Genomic DNA, 16,739 nt, shown 5'->3' on the forward strand with positions numbered 1-16,739 from the left:
AGACTTTAAAATCCATTTTAAATGTCGTCTCGAAACAATATAATGGTGACGACTAGCAAGCAAAGCAGCAATGTCCTTATAATGAAGACCTAGATTCAAATATAGTGCAACTAACTCCTGTACTGTAGTCATTTCTCTAGCTGTCACTGTCTCCAGTATGGCCCAGGCTACATCAATATACAGCTTTCATGTGCACACGCAAAAAACCTTTTCATGTGCGCACATGAAAGTTTCACGTGAGCACATGAAACTTTTGTGTGAGCACATGAAGGCCGTGCTCATGTCCCCTTAGGGGCTCCGTAGAAAGTATCTTGTGCGCACCAGAAAGTATCCCGTGCGCAGTACTACGTTAGCAGTACTTCGTTAGCATAATTTTGCTAGCCTTAGATTGGGTTCTAGTGAGTACGAGATACTTTCACGTGCTCACGAGAAAAGTATTTCCTGCGCACCAGAAAGTATCTTGTGCGTATCAGAAAGTATCTTGTGCGCAAAAGAAAGTATCCCGTGCGCACCAGAAAGTATCCCGTGCGCACCAGAAAGTATCTTGTGCCTACCAGAAAGTATCTTGTGTGCATTGGAAAGTTTCTCGTGCGCACCAAAAAAACAAAATTGCCCATGTCCCTTTAGAGGCTCTGTAAAGAACTACTTAATATAGTAGAAACATAACATCTCGCTCTCACTCTGAGTAAACACGCAGAGCCGTGTAACTAACACTACATTATCATCTCTTCAGCGTTTCAGCACCATGTGTTTATGAACGCTGCAGGCATCAAACTTCCCTGTAGGGCTTCGGTGTCGTGTGTTGCTTTTCCAGAGAATTCATCATCTTTTCTATCTGCTGCATGAAAAAAGACAAAAAAAAAACTGGAATGCTAGATGACAAGTGTAAACCCAAAACAAGTTTTCTTTTCATTACAGACTTCAGACACAGGCTCACTGTGAGTTCCAGCGACAGGCTTGTATGTGCATGTGAAGACCACCCAAAGAGTCCTAGACCAACACTTTTTTCCCCCTAAATATTGTTTCAAAATCCAGAGAAATAATCCTTTATAACATACATATACATTTCCACTAGGCCTGTATTCAACCAAAGAAAATCTTGGTCGACTGAAATTCTACCTACCATTTAACAAATCAATTGGTTAAAGAGATTGGTTGGTGGTTTCTTTGCTTTTTAAACCTCTCTAAAACCAAAAATGCAAGAGAAAAAGTGTATGGGAATATGGGTTTAAAAAAAAATGAACAAAGGACTATCTGAGATGTGGTCAGGCTCTGAGCAAAGTCACCCCCTGTCAGCGTGACTGCTGAGAAGAGGAGCGGAAAACCTGTTTAAATCATCTCAGCGTCCAAGAGGAGTGCATGCGGGCGGACACCGGTGGAGACTCAAAAGTCTGTAATGTTTTTGAGAAAATCCTTGGTCTTGCTTTTGTCCAAGGTTAATCACTATTTGTGTTCAGTGAGGAATGTTTTTGGCACTGTTTATGCCAGACAACGCATAAGATCTCCAATTACAACGCATGCAAAGCGCAGTGTTTCATTACAGAATACAACGAGTTTGAGCATTGTGTGTATATGTGTGTGTGTGTGTGTGTGTGTGTGTATGGAGAGACACTTTGTTAGTGTAAGTAACGATCAGGGCTGTGTATCATTTACCACAATTGATTCTTGTGCTCCACATCGCTCCGACTAACTCTCCTAACAAATCCAAAGAGTTTAGTGCCCCTTCAGAGTTTGCACCACAAGTCTGGAGAAGGTGTTCCTGCTGTCTGACTGTTACAATAAGTGCTGTCGCTGAATGTGCAGCCATCAGTGTGCTGTAGCGTATTATATCGCTCGGTGTGCTTTGGTGAACATCGAGCCAGCCAAGATGTCAAGCGATGTCTGTGACGGGACAAATGGCTGTCAGAGAGGCCGTGTTGTCCTGTTTCTGTATTGCGTCTTTGCTGAAGCTGAAATTAGACAGAAGCGGAAACATCCACTTGCGAGTGTAATTCATTGCAAAACTACGGATTCTGTTGAGATGAAAGATTTAGAGCAAACATCTGCTCCGTTCTTGGCAGAGGTAGGCTCCGGCAAATTATACTGTACGAGCCCACTTTTAATTAAATGGCTGACAGTGTGGGGCACAAAAAGGAGACTACAGATCTCCGAGAGAGTTACTGAAGACGCTGCACCTGACTCTTCTCTTCCTCTCTGTTCTGGCACTTCCTTAAAGAGCACTGAGTATTATGCAGCAAGCTGGTCAACAGTTTCCTTGTGTACAACCCATGCTCTATAAGTCTCTTTACTGCAGCTGTGTGTCTGCAGAGACACTGATTGGAAATCTGTTTGGCTACATTACGAACAGCATGCTGCTGCACACAAACATATGCTGAAGGACAGGCAAGTACAAGCAAGCGAGTGAGCAGAAACAAGCAAGAAAACGGACCCTTTGGCTTGAGTGAAGTAAATAATTGATTTTACAGTGACATACAGCAAGGGCGCATTCCAGCAAGGTGTGCTGTGTGCATTTCTATCATTACAGTACGGCTCATGTTTGAATAGTTTTACAGTCACACAGCAACGGCAAGGTAAACAAGCCACCCGACCGTGATTCTTTGTAGCTACAGTAGGCATGGAAGCCCGCCATGGACTCACCTTCAGACTAGGGATGTATCGTGAATTGGTTAAAAATCAATATAAATATATAACAGTATAACAGTAACATCATAATGTAAAGATAACACAGAGTTGAGATTTTTTTTAAATGGATAATAATATATATAAGGCATAATCTACTGTAGATTTCATTTGTTTGACTTCTCTACGTCTTCTTAGTTTATTTATTTGAAGAGATTTTATTTTCGTATTTATTTAGTTATTTTGATGTGGGATTTGTTTTAAACATAGTATTCATTTTTTTAACTTCATTTTCCCCTCCTAACACTTAGGAGGGGAGAGGGCCAGAGACCGGCACAGCAGCAGGCTGAACTGAGAGATGAGTGGACAAAAGTAATGTTCCCTCCCCTAGCATAAACATGAGCGTGGCACAGAGTCAATCAACGGTATTATAGTGGGCTCTCGAAAACTCTTTCCATTTATCAACACACAAAACAAATGGTCTGGATGACAGGAGAGAACAGCTACATGTGTCTCTCTGTCTCTCTTAGACTAGTCTACATGGATGACGTTTCATTTCTGGGATTGCTCCGGTGCCGCCAGAAATTCCGCTGGATGTCCCTCATTTCGGCCGGATATCCATTTCCTTCCTCTTTCTTTGTGTTGGCGTTCTAACCTCCGGTGGATTTGTGAGGACTATGGTTAACTGCTCCTCAGATCTCTGCAGGGTAAATCCAGACAGCTAGCTAGACTATCTGTCCAATCTGAGTTTTCTGTTGCACCACTAAAACTACTTTCAACGTACACGTTCCACCAAAACAAGTTCCTTCCTGAGGCTATTTAGCAGAAGCACCGTGAGGAGCTTAGAGCCGCCCAAGTTGACTGTGATTGGTTTAAAGAAATGCCAATAAACCAGAGCACGTTTTTCTCCCATCCCAGAATGCTGTGTGGACTAGCCAGACTCTCCTCCGCAGCACTGTGGAGGAAGCCCTGGCAATGCGAGACTACCATTTCTCTAACTCCTCTGCACATACAAATAATATTCATACAGTCCCTAAGAATTGTATTTATTTAAGTGACTACTCTTAGGGCCCTATTTTAACGATCTAAGTGCACGGCGTGAAGAGCATGGCGCAGGTGCGTTTAGGGCGTGTCCAAATCCACTTTTGCTAGTTTGACGGCGGAAAAATAGTCTGTGCGCCGGGCGCATGGTTCAACAGGGTTGTACTTAGTGTCTTCATTAATCAGAGGTGTGTTTTGGGGCGTAACATGCAATCAACCAATCAGAGATCATCTCCCATTCCCTTTAAAAGCCAGGCGCGTTTGGACCTTGGAGCATTGCTATTATGATGGAGGATCTGCACCGTAATATTTTTATTTGTAATCTGTATGTGTGCTGCTGTGCGTCCCTGTGTGTGTAACAAGCATAGTGTGTGCACGCTGTGCACGAGCCTAGGAGCATTTTACTAATGCTCTGTTAAAATAACAATGAAATGCTGCGCCATTGACTTCAGACCAGGTTTTTGTTGGTCAATGGCGTGATCACTTCCCGCTGCCTCAAGATAGCAATACGCAAAGAATTCAGCTGAACACACCTCCCTGTAAGACCAGCACGCCCATGGGCCACAGATGGGAGCAGGTGCATTTGCTGTTTAAACGACATGGGCGCTGGACGGGAAACTGACAACTGCGTCGGTCTTAAACCAGCAAAGACACTTGGGTCGGGCTTTGTGCTGCAAGATAGGGCCCTTAGACTGTAAGTGATGCTCTGTGAGTCAGTGAGCGAGTGTAATAATCCAGTAAACCAAATGCTGGTCCGGTGAGCAGCGAGAGGAAACCAATTCCTTTCTGCCTCCAGCTGGCACTTTAAGCTCTCCCACCTGTACCGCACAGAGCCATTGTGTGGGCATGCTTTTCTCTGTCCCGAGCCAATAAACACAGTATTGGAACAGGTGCAGGAAGGAACCATGTCCGCTCTCCGCCTCCAGCCGGTGCTCAAAACAAGCCCGCCCACACGACACAGCTATTAAATATTCCTTTTACAAGCAGGGCTGAGGTGCAACTTTGGTCCAGGGGGTTTCTGGTTGTGATGCAGTAAATAAAAAAAAGAATAAATAATAATCATAAATAATGAATTCCCACACTCTAGCAGACAGAATTTTCAGTAAGATGTCCAAGTTTGAGTAAAAAAATCATACTTTTGTCCTCCTAGCTGACTTAATGGCTGTATGCCATTGCTTCTACTTCCTGGATTTGGTCTTAGTCGACTAAGATTTCGTCAGTCGATTGGTCAATAACTTTTTCATGCTGAAAGACTTATTTCAAAGAAACGTATGAGCACATCTCTGGTAGACACAGGATCTAAAGTGGTGCCTGCACAATTTCTCTGTGGAGAAACTCAGTTTTACAGATCTGTCGATTAAATCAACTAATCCATAAGTAGACAAAATCATACAAGTGTTAGTCAACTAAGGATTTATTAAATCGAGGACAGCCCTATGTAGATCATTTGAAATGTGCTAAGGCTGTGCAATAAATCCAATTTTGATCGCGATTCTGGCTCCTAACGATCACAAAAACAATATAATCGAGGAAAGCGTTTATTTTGCACATTACGTCCTGCAAGTAAACTTGTGTTGTCTTGTGTTCTGAAGGTAATTTCAAAAAGTTCAACGGGAAAAGTATTAAGAGAAATTTCACAGTTCAAGGTGTTCACTGTTCTTTCACAAGTTCAATAATTGCAACATCTTTCCAAAAATCAATGAGTTATCGTGTTTCATAATTGTGATTTCAGCACTGGCCCAAATAGTACTGACCCAAAATATTTTTTTTCCATAATCGAGCAGCCCTAGAATGTGTTTCATATCAATTTGAGTATGTGATTCAGTGAATGCCTACTCGCTAAAAGTCCAGTCAAGGAAAAAGCTGAATTTCCTCACATGGATCAATGATGACATTATTATATGCAGCTGTCCAGTACCTGTGCCTGGGCTCCATTGATCATCAGGTAATACAGCTTGCTGAGGATGCTCTGCTGCAGCTGGTCCCAGGAAATAGACCGGTCCTCCCTCATTAGGAACGGAGGTCCAAACCTTGAACAGGAATGGGAAAAAAAAGTTTAAAATGACAGCTCACAACGCCCCTCCTCAACTGCTCCACATCAGCCCTGAGCGGCTCGCAAGTCTCCGTATCCTATTGTAACGTAATTATTTATTAACATTATCATATATATTTCTCATCTCATTGCGGCATATCTATGGAAGAACGGAGAGAGATAATAAGTAGTAAAAGTAGATGATGAGGAGAAGAGGGACACATTCACCATAATACCCATTTAATTGAAGCAGCCCTCCATTGTGTGCTTGAGGTTTATTAGTATGAAACCATGTAAGCATGCATGCACATAAAGAGACTTACAAAGACAGGGGCACATACACAGTGAACCACGACGGGATGCTAATAGACTTTAGATTAATCAGAAGGAATAAAAGGGTAATGAATGAAAAGTGAGCTTTATTGCATCTGTAAGGGCACTAATCGTTTTCATTTACTTTTTAGATTCTTAAAGCTTTAGTGCCTAACTTTGTGATATTAATGAACGTCTGTTACATCCAAGCCATTGCCAAATGAGTTGATACAAAGCTTAGAAAGACCACCAGCTCCACAAAACTCTCTGTGTATTTCTCAGTATGGCTGTGTTTACAAAATGGTGTCGTCCGGCGACTTTCGCGCGCAGGAGTTCGAGTGATGAGTTTCACGTCACCGCCGAGAAAGACCAACGGCAGCGTTCAGATTTGGAGACGAAAGAGGACTGTTGCAACAGGTGAAGGCATGGTTGAAAACACAAAGAAGCCAGGGGCGGGGCTAGAAGGGGGGCACAGGGTTATGGGGTGTCTCCCCACCCAGTGGCCTAGGCCCGGTGGGCGGGAACTTAGGCCACCAGGCTTGCAATTCACTGGTGGAAACCAGTTATTAATGTTCAACATGTTTTTTTGTTTATGACTGGTACCAGAAGGAGGGATCATATCTACCCGATATTGGCTTCTCTTCACTGGTTACCGGTCAAATATAGAATTGATTTTAAAGTAATGTTACTTGTTTTTAAGGCGTTACATGGATTGGCCCCTTTATATATTGCTTATCTCCTTACCCTACATCACTCCTCCAGGAACCTAAGATGGTCTAATCAGTTCCTTTTAGCTATTGAACAGTCTCGGATGAAAACAAAGGGGGATCGGGCCTTCTCCGTTGTGGCCCCGAGACTCTGGAACAAACTTCCCATTCATATTAGGTCCTCCTCTACTGCCGAGATCTTTAAAGGCCGTTACAGACCAACCAGACGGCCGATCGTTGGCAGAAAAGGCAGTTGGACTGATCAGTCTCCCGAGTTGGTCAAAAAAGTCCCACCGAACACACCAAAGCGACGAGACGTACTACGTCTCCATAACAGCAGGCGGCGCTAATCTGTATTGTCTCCCGCGAGAAATAGGCCGTGCAGTTGCTGAATCTGTCTTCATTTCAGATCGACAAAGGTCAGTTTAAAAGATTTTTGTCAGATTTTGAGAGGCTTAGTCACGCTCATCCCGCTTGCCATTTCCGGGTGAGTCCCGACTGCCCTGTCTCCGACTGAGCACGTCAGGTCGGCCAAAATGAACGCCGACGGCCCCTCCAACGGACGACGGCAGGGAACACACCGAACAGACTCGAGTCACCGACCTCGCCAGACAGTCCGACGGCCGATTATCGGCCCGGTGTGTAGCTGCCTTTAGTCTCGTCTTAAAACACATTTTTATTCTTTGGCTTATGATTTAGTTTCAGGGACTTAGTTTATTTGTATAGAAGTCTGTTGTTTGTATGATGTTCATTGTATCTATATTTTTATTGTCTTCCCTTGTTTTTATAACATAATATAACTTTGTACAGCACTTTGTTCAGCCTAGGTTGGTTTTAAATGTGCTCTATAAATAAATTGACTTGACTTGACTATGTATGTACCAAATACCAAGGCAAATTCCACATAAGTAACTCACTGTGGCAATAAACCCTGATTCTGATTCTGATCATACATGGATACCACCACGGAGAGATCCTCAGAGTAATTGGGAGTGCGCGGTTGGATTAGGGTTCAGGATGGTAACCATTAACATTCTGTGGCGGCTGAAGGGTAGCAGAGCAGTGACCACGACATGGCATGAGACGGTATTCACAACAAAACGGGAGGGAAAATGACTTCAAAGTACAATTAACTCAGTTAGAAGCTGCGATGGAGCGAGTGACAAAACAATTCCGCGTGGTTTTGTGGCAAACAGACTCAGGGTGCTCAATTTAAAGGCCTTTAACATTTGCGTTAGCAACTCTCTAGCTCCTCATTCCCACAGCGAATGTTTCAACTCCCCACTCAACCGTGAAATAAATGCAGTGAATACATTTCGAGGTCTGAATTTAACACGCAGGGATCTATATTTATTTTTCACCTGCCTCCACAGACTTGAGAATCAGATGTACCAGAATAAATCAAATAGTTTGTTCAACTTTATGGCTAGATAGACAGACAGACAGACAGACAGACAGACAGACATAGATAGATAGTGTGGTAGAAAAAGTACACTCTTATTGTCAATATTTTATTAGATGTTGTTTATTAGATATGTTTAGTCTTGTAATGTCTGTCATATAATCAATAAATCAGACAAAAATAGACAGACAGATAGATAGATAGATATATAGATAGATAGACAGACAGATAGATAGATAGATATATAGATAGATAGACAGACAGATAGATAGACAGATAGACAGACAGATAGATAGATAGATATATAGATAGATAGATGGATAAATAGACAGATAGATAGATAGATAGATAGACAGACAGATAGATAGACAGATAGATAGATAGACAGATAGACAGACATATAGATAGATAGACAGATACAGACAGATATATAGACATAGATAGATAGACAGATAGATAGATAGATAGATAGATAGATAGATAGACAGATAGATAGACAGACAGATAGACAGACAGACAGACAGATAGATAGACAGACAGACATATAGATAGATAGATAGACAGACAGATAGACAGACAGATATATAGACATAGATAGACAGATAGATATATAGATAGATAGATAGACAGACATAAAGATAGACAGATAGATAGATAGATAGATAGATAGATAGATAGATAGATAGATACTTTAGGTTTCACACATTACGTGTGACACTTCATTTAATCCTATCTACTGCCTTTTTATTGGTTTCACAGTTTTGGCAAATCAACGAAAACTGAGAGCTTTTCACACTTAGCCGACTTTCAGAAATGTACCTGTGATGCTTTTTGGACAGACACTAAAAGTCTGCGACTCCAATGTCATTGACTTTGGCACAGACGAGTCGTCCAGCTGTCATCTGCTGAGAGCGAGGTGGGTGGGTGGTTTGATCAACGACGGCGAGGCGTTTGAAGGAGAAAGCGAGACTTGGATGGGATTTGGACTTTCCCCACAGCCGTGTTGGTGAGCTCACCTATATTGATCCCCTGGACTGCCAGGGAGACGGATGCCTGATCTCTATATACATTGCCAGATGTCAGATTCCACGCTCGTTTGGTCTGAAACTCATCTCACAGTGAGACGCGAGTCCTCTCTGTAACAGGGAGCTAACATGACCTCGATGTGCGCCATCAGAGCGAGGCGAGATATAATGTGGACTGATCTGCTGAGATGCTGTTAACAGTGAAGCCAACTAAAATCTAAATGACCGAAAAAAAGATCAATCAAAAAAGAAGAAAGGTCCAAGGCACTCTTCTTGCAAAAAGTTAAAAAGCCATTATTTAGATGGTTATTTCATATTGAAATCGTTAGTATGTTTAAATAGAGCTGGAACGAGAGCTGGAATAGAGTTAATGTACTAACAATTAGCCATCTAAATAAAGCCTGTTGGAGCCATTATGCCGCTTTGTTTTTTGTTTTGTTTAAATACCACGTTGGTGACATTAAAGGAGAAATCCGGCGCAAAATGAACCTAGGGGTTAATAACACAAACTGAGTGGACCGTTCTCTGGGATTTGTTTTCATGCCAATTGAATGTGACCAGTTTAATCGCAAACCGCTAATTAGCTTCTAACGCTAGTCGTCGGGGCGGAGGGTAAAGTAAAAAGAAATCTCTATTTCTACACCACTAACGAGGCTCAAAATATCACCACACTTCTACGGTAGCATAATGAGGGTCCCTACATGTAAACCCAAGCATTGAGAACTTTGTAAGTGTACAGACAGTTTATTAAAAAGATAAAGATCATGAATTTCAAAACTCTGCACCAAAATGATTTATTATTTTTATTCAGGAATTCAACTGTCTGTCATGTAAACCCGAAAATACAAATAAAAAATTGTTAAAATCATGACCTCTAGTGTCATTATGAAACAAATAAACCAAACACAATGACTGCCCTTAAACATCAGCAACATCCAATCCAATCACTACTTCTCGTGGCTGCCTTCACGTCCACGTTCCCTGGCCTCATGGCTGTAACTTGTGCTCTCTTCATCTACTCTATAACATAAAAAGGGGACAAAAAGGTTGTATTTTTTTGTAATTAACCTTTGGTTAAGTATTTCAACCCTAGACTGTGGTGTCCCTCAGCTGTGATGCCACCCTGTTGTCTCCCGACGGGAGATGGGGGCTTTTATTTTGGAGACGAGGAGGACTTTCGGAACGTTTTGGAAGCGGGTCGCAGGCAGAGCGCCCCGGACCATCTGCCGAACCGGGAGCTGGCTGCAGGACGATTCAATCACCATGAACAGTTTTTTAACTACTCGAGAGTCGACTCTTGAAACTTTGCTCTAATTTTCGGGACAATTAGGGAAGGATTCGGGATTCGGGACAACTGCTTGGATTTCGGGACTGTCCTGCATGTTTCGGGATGTCTGGTCACCCTAGTGTCTGCTGGCACTTTCCTCTTCTTGTTTAGTGGTGCAGAGAGAGAGAGAGAGAGAGAGAGAGAGAGGTCAAACAGTTTCACAAAGGCTCACTTGATATAAGTACCTCACAGCTTGTTGGCCTGTCCCTGCAGCGTTGCACACCAACAGCAGAATCTTTGCAGGGACGCCCTGGTTGAGGAACTCTGATGACATCGTCCCAGATGAAGGTAACCTCTGACCCTCAGGACCGGTGGAGTACGGAGAGGATGGGAGGCTGTGATGGTACCCTGGCAGAGGAGGACCACAGGAGAATATCAGAGACGGAGAACTAACTGGAAAAAGCTACTAAAATGAGTCATGGGAAGAGGAGAGGAGAGAAGAGAACAAACAGTAGATACGATCACTGTTTCTTTCTAAATCCTGCTCATACTGATCATCGAGCACCAATTTCACATTCTTCTGGTAAACAGCAAAAGATAGCTGACAGCATGAAGTGCATGTTATTTTACAGGCTTCAACAAGGTTTTATTTTGACTTGTACAGTCGGGCAAGTAAGTTCATTTTTTACTGGTCCCTATACAAAAAAAACCCTGTCAAAAGCGTCCAAAAAGCGTCAGAAACTGCGCCAAAAAAACCCCAAAAAGTCAAAAACCTTGAAAGCAACGTCAGAAGTGTCACGCACCAACTCAATTCTTGATTGGCCATAGACACATTCACATCAAATCATTCAACAAGCAATCTCCGACGGGGACACGGGAACTAGAACTTCATTTATGATACGATGATGCCCGAGCAGGCGAGTGGGTTGTTATGTTTACTTGCCCCGGGCCATCGGGCAACCCTTAAGGTGCTCATATTATGCTTTTTGGCTTTTTCCCTTTTCTTTTTTGTATATATCTTTTTTGTGCATGTTATAGGTTTACAAAGTGAAAAAGCCCAAAGTCCCCCCCAAAGGGACTTACCATCTCCAACAGAAAACACTGTTCACAAACTGCTCCAAACAGCTCTATTGTAGTCCAGCCTTTACTTCAGAGACAAACGTGGTCACTTTGGAACACACGTTATAATGCTCGCCTAGCTGCTAGCATGGCACGCCCTCATACTCTGCTTCTGACTGGCTAGTAGTCCTTACCTAGGTACTGTCAGGGCACGCCCTCATACTCTGCTTCTGACTGGCTAGTAGTCCTTACCTAGGTACTGTCAGGGCACGCCCTCATACTCTGCTTCTGACTGGCTAGTAGTCCTTACCTAGGTACTGTCAGGGCACGCCCTCATACTCTGCTTCTGACTGGCTAGTAGTCCTTACCTAGGAACTGTCAGGGCACGCCCTCATACTCTGCTTCTGACTGGCTAGTAGTCCTTACCTAGGAACTGTCAGGCATGCCCTCATACTCTGCTTCTGACTGGCTAGTAGTCCTTACCTAGGTACTGTCAGGACATGCCCTCATACTCTGCTTCTGACTGGCTAGTAGTCCTTACCTAGCTACTGTCAGGGCACGCCCTCATACTCTGCGTCTGACTGGCTAGTAGTCCTTACCTAGGTACTGTCAGGGCACGCCCTCATACTCGGCTTCTGACTGGCTAGTAGTCCTTACCTAGCTACTGAGCATGTGCGACTCCCAACAAAGATGGAACAGAAGTGAGATGTCTCACTCTGTAGCTAAAACAGAGAGCTCAACACACAGGGTGAAAAGAGGAGCTGCAGCTATGTGCAGTACAACAAAAATATGGTGTTTTTTGAAAATTAAACCATGTAAACCTATTCTGATATAACCTCTAAATACAATGATGAACCTGAAAATGAGCATAATACAAGCACTTTAATGTTGAACCCGGTTTCACATTTTCTCCTTGAAACGTCGAGAAAATGATTCCATGCACTAAAAGTGTGACCATTAAACTTAACACCTCTAACAAAGCGCGAGGAGGAGAATTGAGATGTATAAAGTGGTGAGACAGCAGCTTTCTATTTGGGGAACAGTGATTCAGAGGGGAGAACAGATGGACCAATGGCTGCCTGCACTCTCAGCAGGAGGTATTATCTGATGCAGCTTCTGCTCCACACATACCGTCCTGGTTGGGTGCCGTGCAGCACCACTCCTCTCCCCTCCCCCCCTCCCTATAAACACCGAGGAGTGTGACTGACTGAGCGAAAAGCTGAGATTATAAGATCCTCGTGTAACGTGACGTCAGCAGCACCCCGCTCTCCTCACACAGCTGACAACCTCTGGGAAGTTCACAGTGATATTTCATACGGTAAATTGGACGCGCAGACACAGATGAGAAGGTATTGATTGACCCTGGTGGCTGTGCCCCCCCCCCTCCCCAAACGTTTCATTAAACACTGTTGTTTACACCTGACGCCTGATTCATCACTGACAAAGCAAATGCCGCTGCTGAGCATCCTGTTACTGAGATCTTTGCAAAGTTGCAAGTGTCTGCTGGCACTTCCCTCCTCTTGTTAAGCGGTGCAGAGAGAGAGAGAGAGAGAGAGAGAGAGAGGTCTAACATTACGGTCTTTATATTAAATGTCACATTATAGGATATAAGTTATTTTGTAATATATAGGTATGTAGACAGGCATTTAGGTAGCATGTGCAAACTTGTGACCTATGTCTGTTTTCTTTGTTTATTCTACCTGGTGTCTTATTTGTTCTTATACATGTTTGTCTGGCGTTTTCTCTTTGCTTTGTTGCTTGCCTATATTGGATTTTATTTTGTTTTGTTGTCTGTGAAAGGTGCTATGTAAAATAGACTTTGCTTGCTCGCTTTTAAAAGACATGTCAGTGTTGAAATCAATATAACTAACGTTAATGTTAACGTTTGCCATATTATGGACATAAAGTGCCAAAATAGTTAATCCAATCGTTCAAACCTGTGTTTTTTCAGAAGGAACAGTCCAACGACAGCTCTCGTGTGTTTTGGATTGACCAAATGAGATGTAGATGAAAAGTGAAAAGAGCCTTTTTGTGTGCGCTCTTTCTTTACTACAGTTTTTTGATCAGATTTCGTAACGCCGACGCGTGGAGACTGCTCGGGACACCGCAAGAACTAGGGCGACGGTCGCTCGCGCGCCTTGCTGTGTGAGGGCCTTTACAGAAATAACTGAGGTGTGAGGACGTTAAGCTGTGCACTGTATGAAAGCCAAGACCTATTCCAAACTAATCAGTCTTTATGTAAACCACTAAAGCTTTAACATTAACCGTCTGATTGCAGTGTCTTGACTCTGAGAATGAGCGTTATGATGAGTATGCACAGCTTTTCATTTATTAACGTCGCTCGAACCAAGCAAGTGATAAAACTTGCTTGAATCGTGTAGCAATAATTTACACGAGCAGCGAACTCCGATAGCTGTGGGGAATGATTTATGGGGTAAAGTATCCTTTTAAATGGCCGGCGAAACGTGTTCATATAGCAGCAGTAAAATGCAGAGGTCACCTCCTGGCCTGTCCCGCTAAGATTCATGCAGAGCGCTGGGGAGGAGACCTGCCTCTCGTCACTTATAAAATCCTTTTTTTTTTTTTTTTTTATGGCTCACTGTCAAAAACGGCACTGTTTCGACACATTTTTTTTCAAGGCTCCTGTCATTTTTTTTTTTTTTTAACCTTGTTTACAGGATGAATAATGGTATGGAGTTTGAGATTGTGTATGCTTGCCTGGATGTGTTTTAACACTGTCAGACAATTCCCAGAGCTATATAAAATGGCATATAAATGGCTATGAAAATGGCAATTCCAGCACAACACATCTATAAAAATTTATTTTTATTTATTTATTTATATGTTTATCTAACAGGGACAGTGCACATCTTCTTAGCTGTACCAGAGTACGCTACAGATTTGTAAAGTATTGTACAGTAATTATATTAAATTGAATGGTATTGTGTAATGTAATTGTTTTGTAGTTTAGTGTATTATAATATTAACCAAGGCCCTGGATGATATGAATGTTATGTAAGCTGCTTTGGCAAAAACATGTTTGTTTTTTTGTTCATACTAATAAAGCAAATTCAATTGAATATCAGCTTATTTACATCTGTAGTCCTTGGGCAGGAAACACAGTACCATATCTGGCTAACACACACACACACACACACACACACACACACACACACACACACACACACACACACACAAAACACCACACCAAAAGTTAACTGTGTTTAGCCTACATACCTGTATGTAGTTGATCCTGATCTCTTATTCTGAAAAAGCCTCAATCTAATTCTAAGAAACCGCAGGAAGCCTGTGATCTCATCGCTCCTCTGCACTCTCAGGCTTCTTTCTTTGTCAAATGAAATGAGCCAGACTAAACACAGCCAGACTATGCGAAAGCCCATAATTAAACACCTCTGTCCCTAAAGAGATCTATTCTACCCACAGCTACAATACCCCACTCCCCCACCCCCTCGCCCCATCAATCCCATTAGCTGTCTGCACAGTCATACTCAAGGTCTCTGAACGAAGAAGGTGGTTCTACTGACACATGCATCATGTTATCTGACTTAAGCTTATTTTGATTGATTGATTTTTTTTAATATTACTTAATACAGGGCTATAATTAGCTTCTAAACATAATACATGGGCCAGGCTCACACGCCAGCTGTCAGGCTTTACCCCTTTATCGTCCGCTCTGTGGAATAGAAAACGTTTAAAGAATATTGGGATGGTGCAACAGGGCAGGCCTGCTTGGTTCTTTTTGGGAATGATTGGAAAGACTTACAAAGAATATGTTTAGGTCATTTCCTCTCTAACTGGGATGTTTTGGGACTGATTGGTAGGATTGCTGTGGATGAAGTACACACGGAGATACACTGGTAAGAGAAAATTACGTTTAATAATGTATTGAGCTAACTTAAATAGCTCACGTTACTGTATTGTGTGAACAGTTAACTTCATTCGATATTGTATGTGGCGTTTTCTTTTGCGTGGCGCAAATGTTCCACCACAACACGTTCCTTCCTGAGACTATTTTATCATAGCGCCGCCCACGACGATTGTGATTGGTTTAAAAGAAATGCAAAACAACCCAGAGCAGTTTTTTTCTCCTATCCCAGAATGTATCTGTGGTGTTGCCAGACCTTACAGCGCTGTGGAGATAGATCTGGCAATGCGAGACTAGAGTCAGAGCCACAATGCAGAGTCAATATATCTGTGACCCAACATGATCTTACAAGATAAAACTGTCAAACTTTAGTGTGCAGAGAAGAGGTGATAGATGCAGTGGTAAGAGGATGATGTAAGAGATTACTCCGAAGACTACAGCAGGGAGGTTGGGAGTCAGGAGTGGGGAGAGGGAAGGTTACGTCTTCATTGGTTTGCCTTTGGCAAGATCCACATGTATGTTCTTTTTTTCATTCCCAGCAGACACTGAACAGCTCTTTACTGAGTGCCTCTCACTGCCTCTAACAGCCCTCCACATCGGGAGGTTTTCAATCTAATTGTGTGGGTAACCTAACTCAGAATCTACTGAATGGATGCCAGTCAAATTCAACCAATCAAGTGTGTTACGAGTAACAAGGAAACTGACCACAAGTGTGCACGTTGAAGCGTAATAAAACAGGGTTACCCTCAGATTTCACCCCAAATCCTTTGCCTTAATTGCCCACAAGATGCATCAGCTCTGCATTTGCTAAGCAATCAGGACGCTGCTCTTTTCAGACTCCCCGTGTGGCTTAATTTACACCTAAGGACATAATTCCACACTGATAACTTTTCCTTAACTGCACATAGACATGCTTAGATTACCAAGCTTAGTTTTAATGAGACCCCTGATGAGAGTTTGTTATTCTGCCTCATATCTAACCCACAAAGCTCAGATTTCTACTTTCATTTAAGCATTTGTGGATAATTGATTAAGAGTCTCTCAGGGCATAAAGATCACGTTTTTTAATGGCGCCAGACAGCCTAAAAGCCTTACAGATCACTGTTGTGACTGGACAGAAAAGAATGTAATAAAAAAGGTGCATTTTATACATTAAGACATTTTATTATGCTATTTTGATTTTATAGCTTTGAGTAATAACAAACAGCGAGGCAGAAAATACTTATGTGCCGTAGTTGAGATAAAAACAAATTAAGTAAGTTAATATTTAATTAATGTCCATAAATAATTTAAAAAAGGCTGGTAGAATATTTATCATTTATCAATCGGGGAAAGTAAAATGTTCTTTTAAGTGAAGTATTAAAATAAGCTAATGCTGCCTTTTTGGTA

General features: G+C 42.4%; 1 protein-coding gene across 1 annotated transcript in view; it reads right to left on the reverse strand.

Moving 5' to 3' along the window:
- Positions 1-16,739, reverse strand: part of usp43b (ubiquitin specific peptidase 43b) — a 123,869-nt gene that overhangs the window by 35,828 nt on the left and 71,302 nt on the right. Inside the window, exons 7-8 of the mRNA XM_078270617.1 lie at positions 10,651-10,813; positions 5,579-5,690 (exon numbers count right to left, since the gene is read on the reverse strand). Coding sequence (XP_078126743.1) covers positions 5,579-5,690; positions 10,651-10,813 — 275 coding nt within the window. The remainder of the gene's footprint in view (positions 1-5,578; positions 5,691-10,650; positions 10,814-16,739) is intronic.

The sequence above is a fragment of the Sander vitreus genome, chromosome 15 (genome assembly GCF_031162955.1).
Source record: "Sander vitreus isolate 19-12246 chromosome 15, sanVit1, whole genome shotgun sequence".
Taxonomy (NCBI): Eukaryota; Metazoa; Chordata; class Actinopteri; order Perciformes; family Percidae; genus Sander; species Sander vitreus.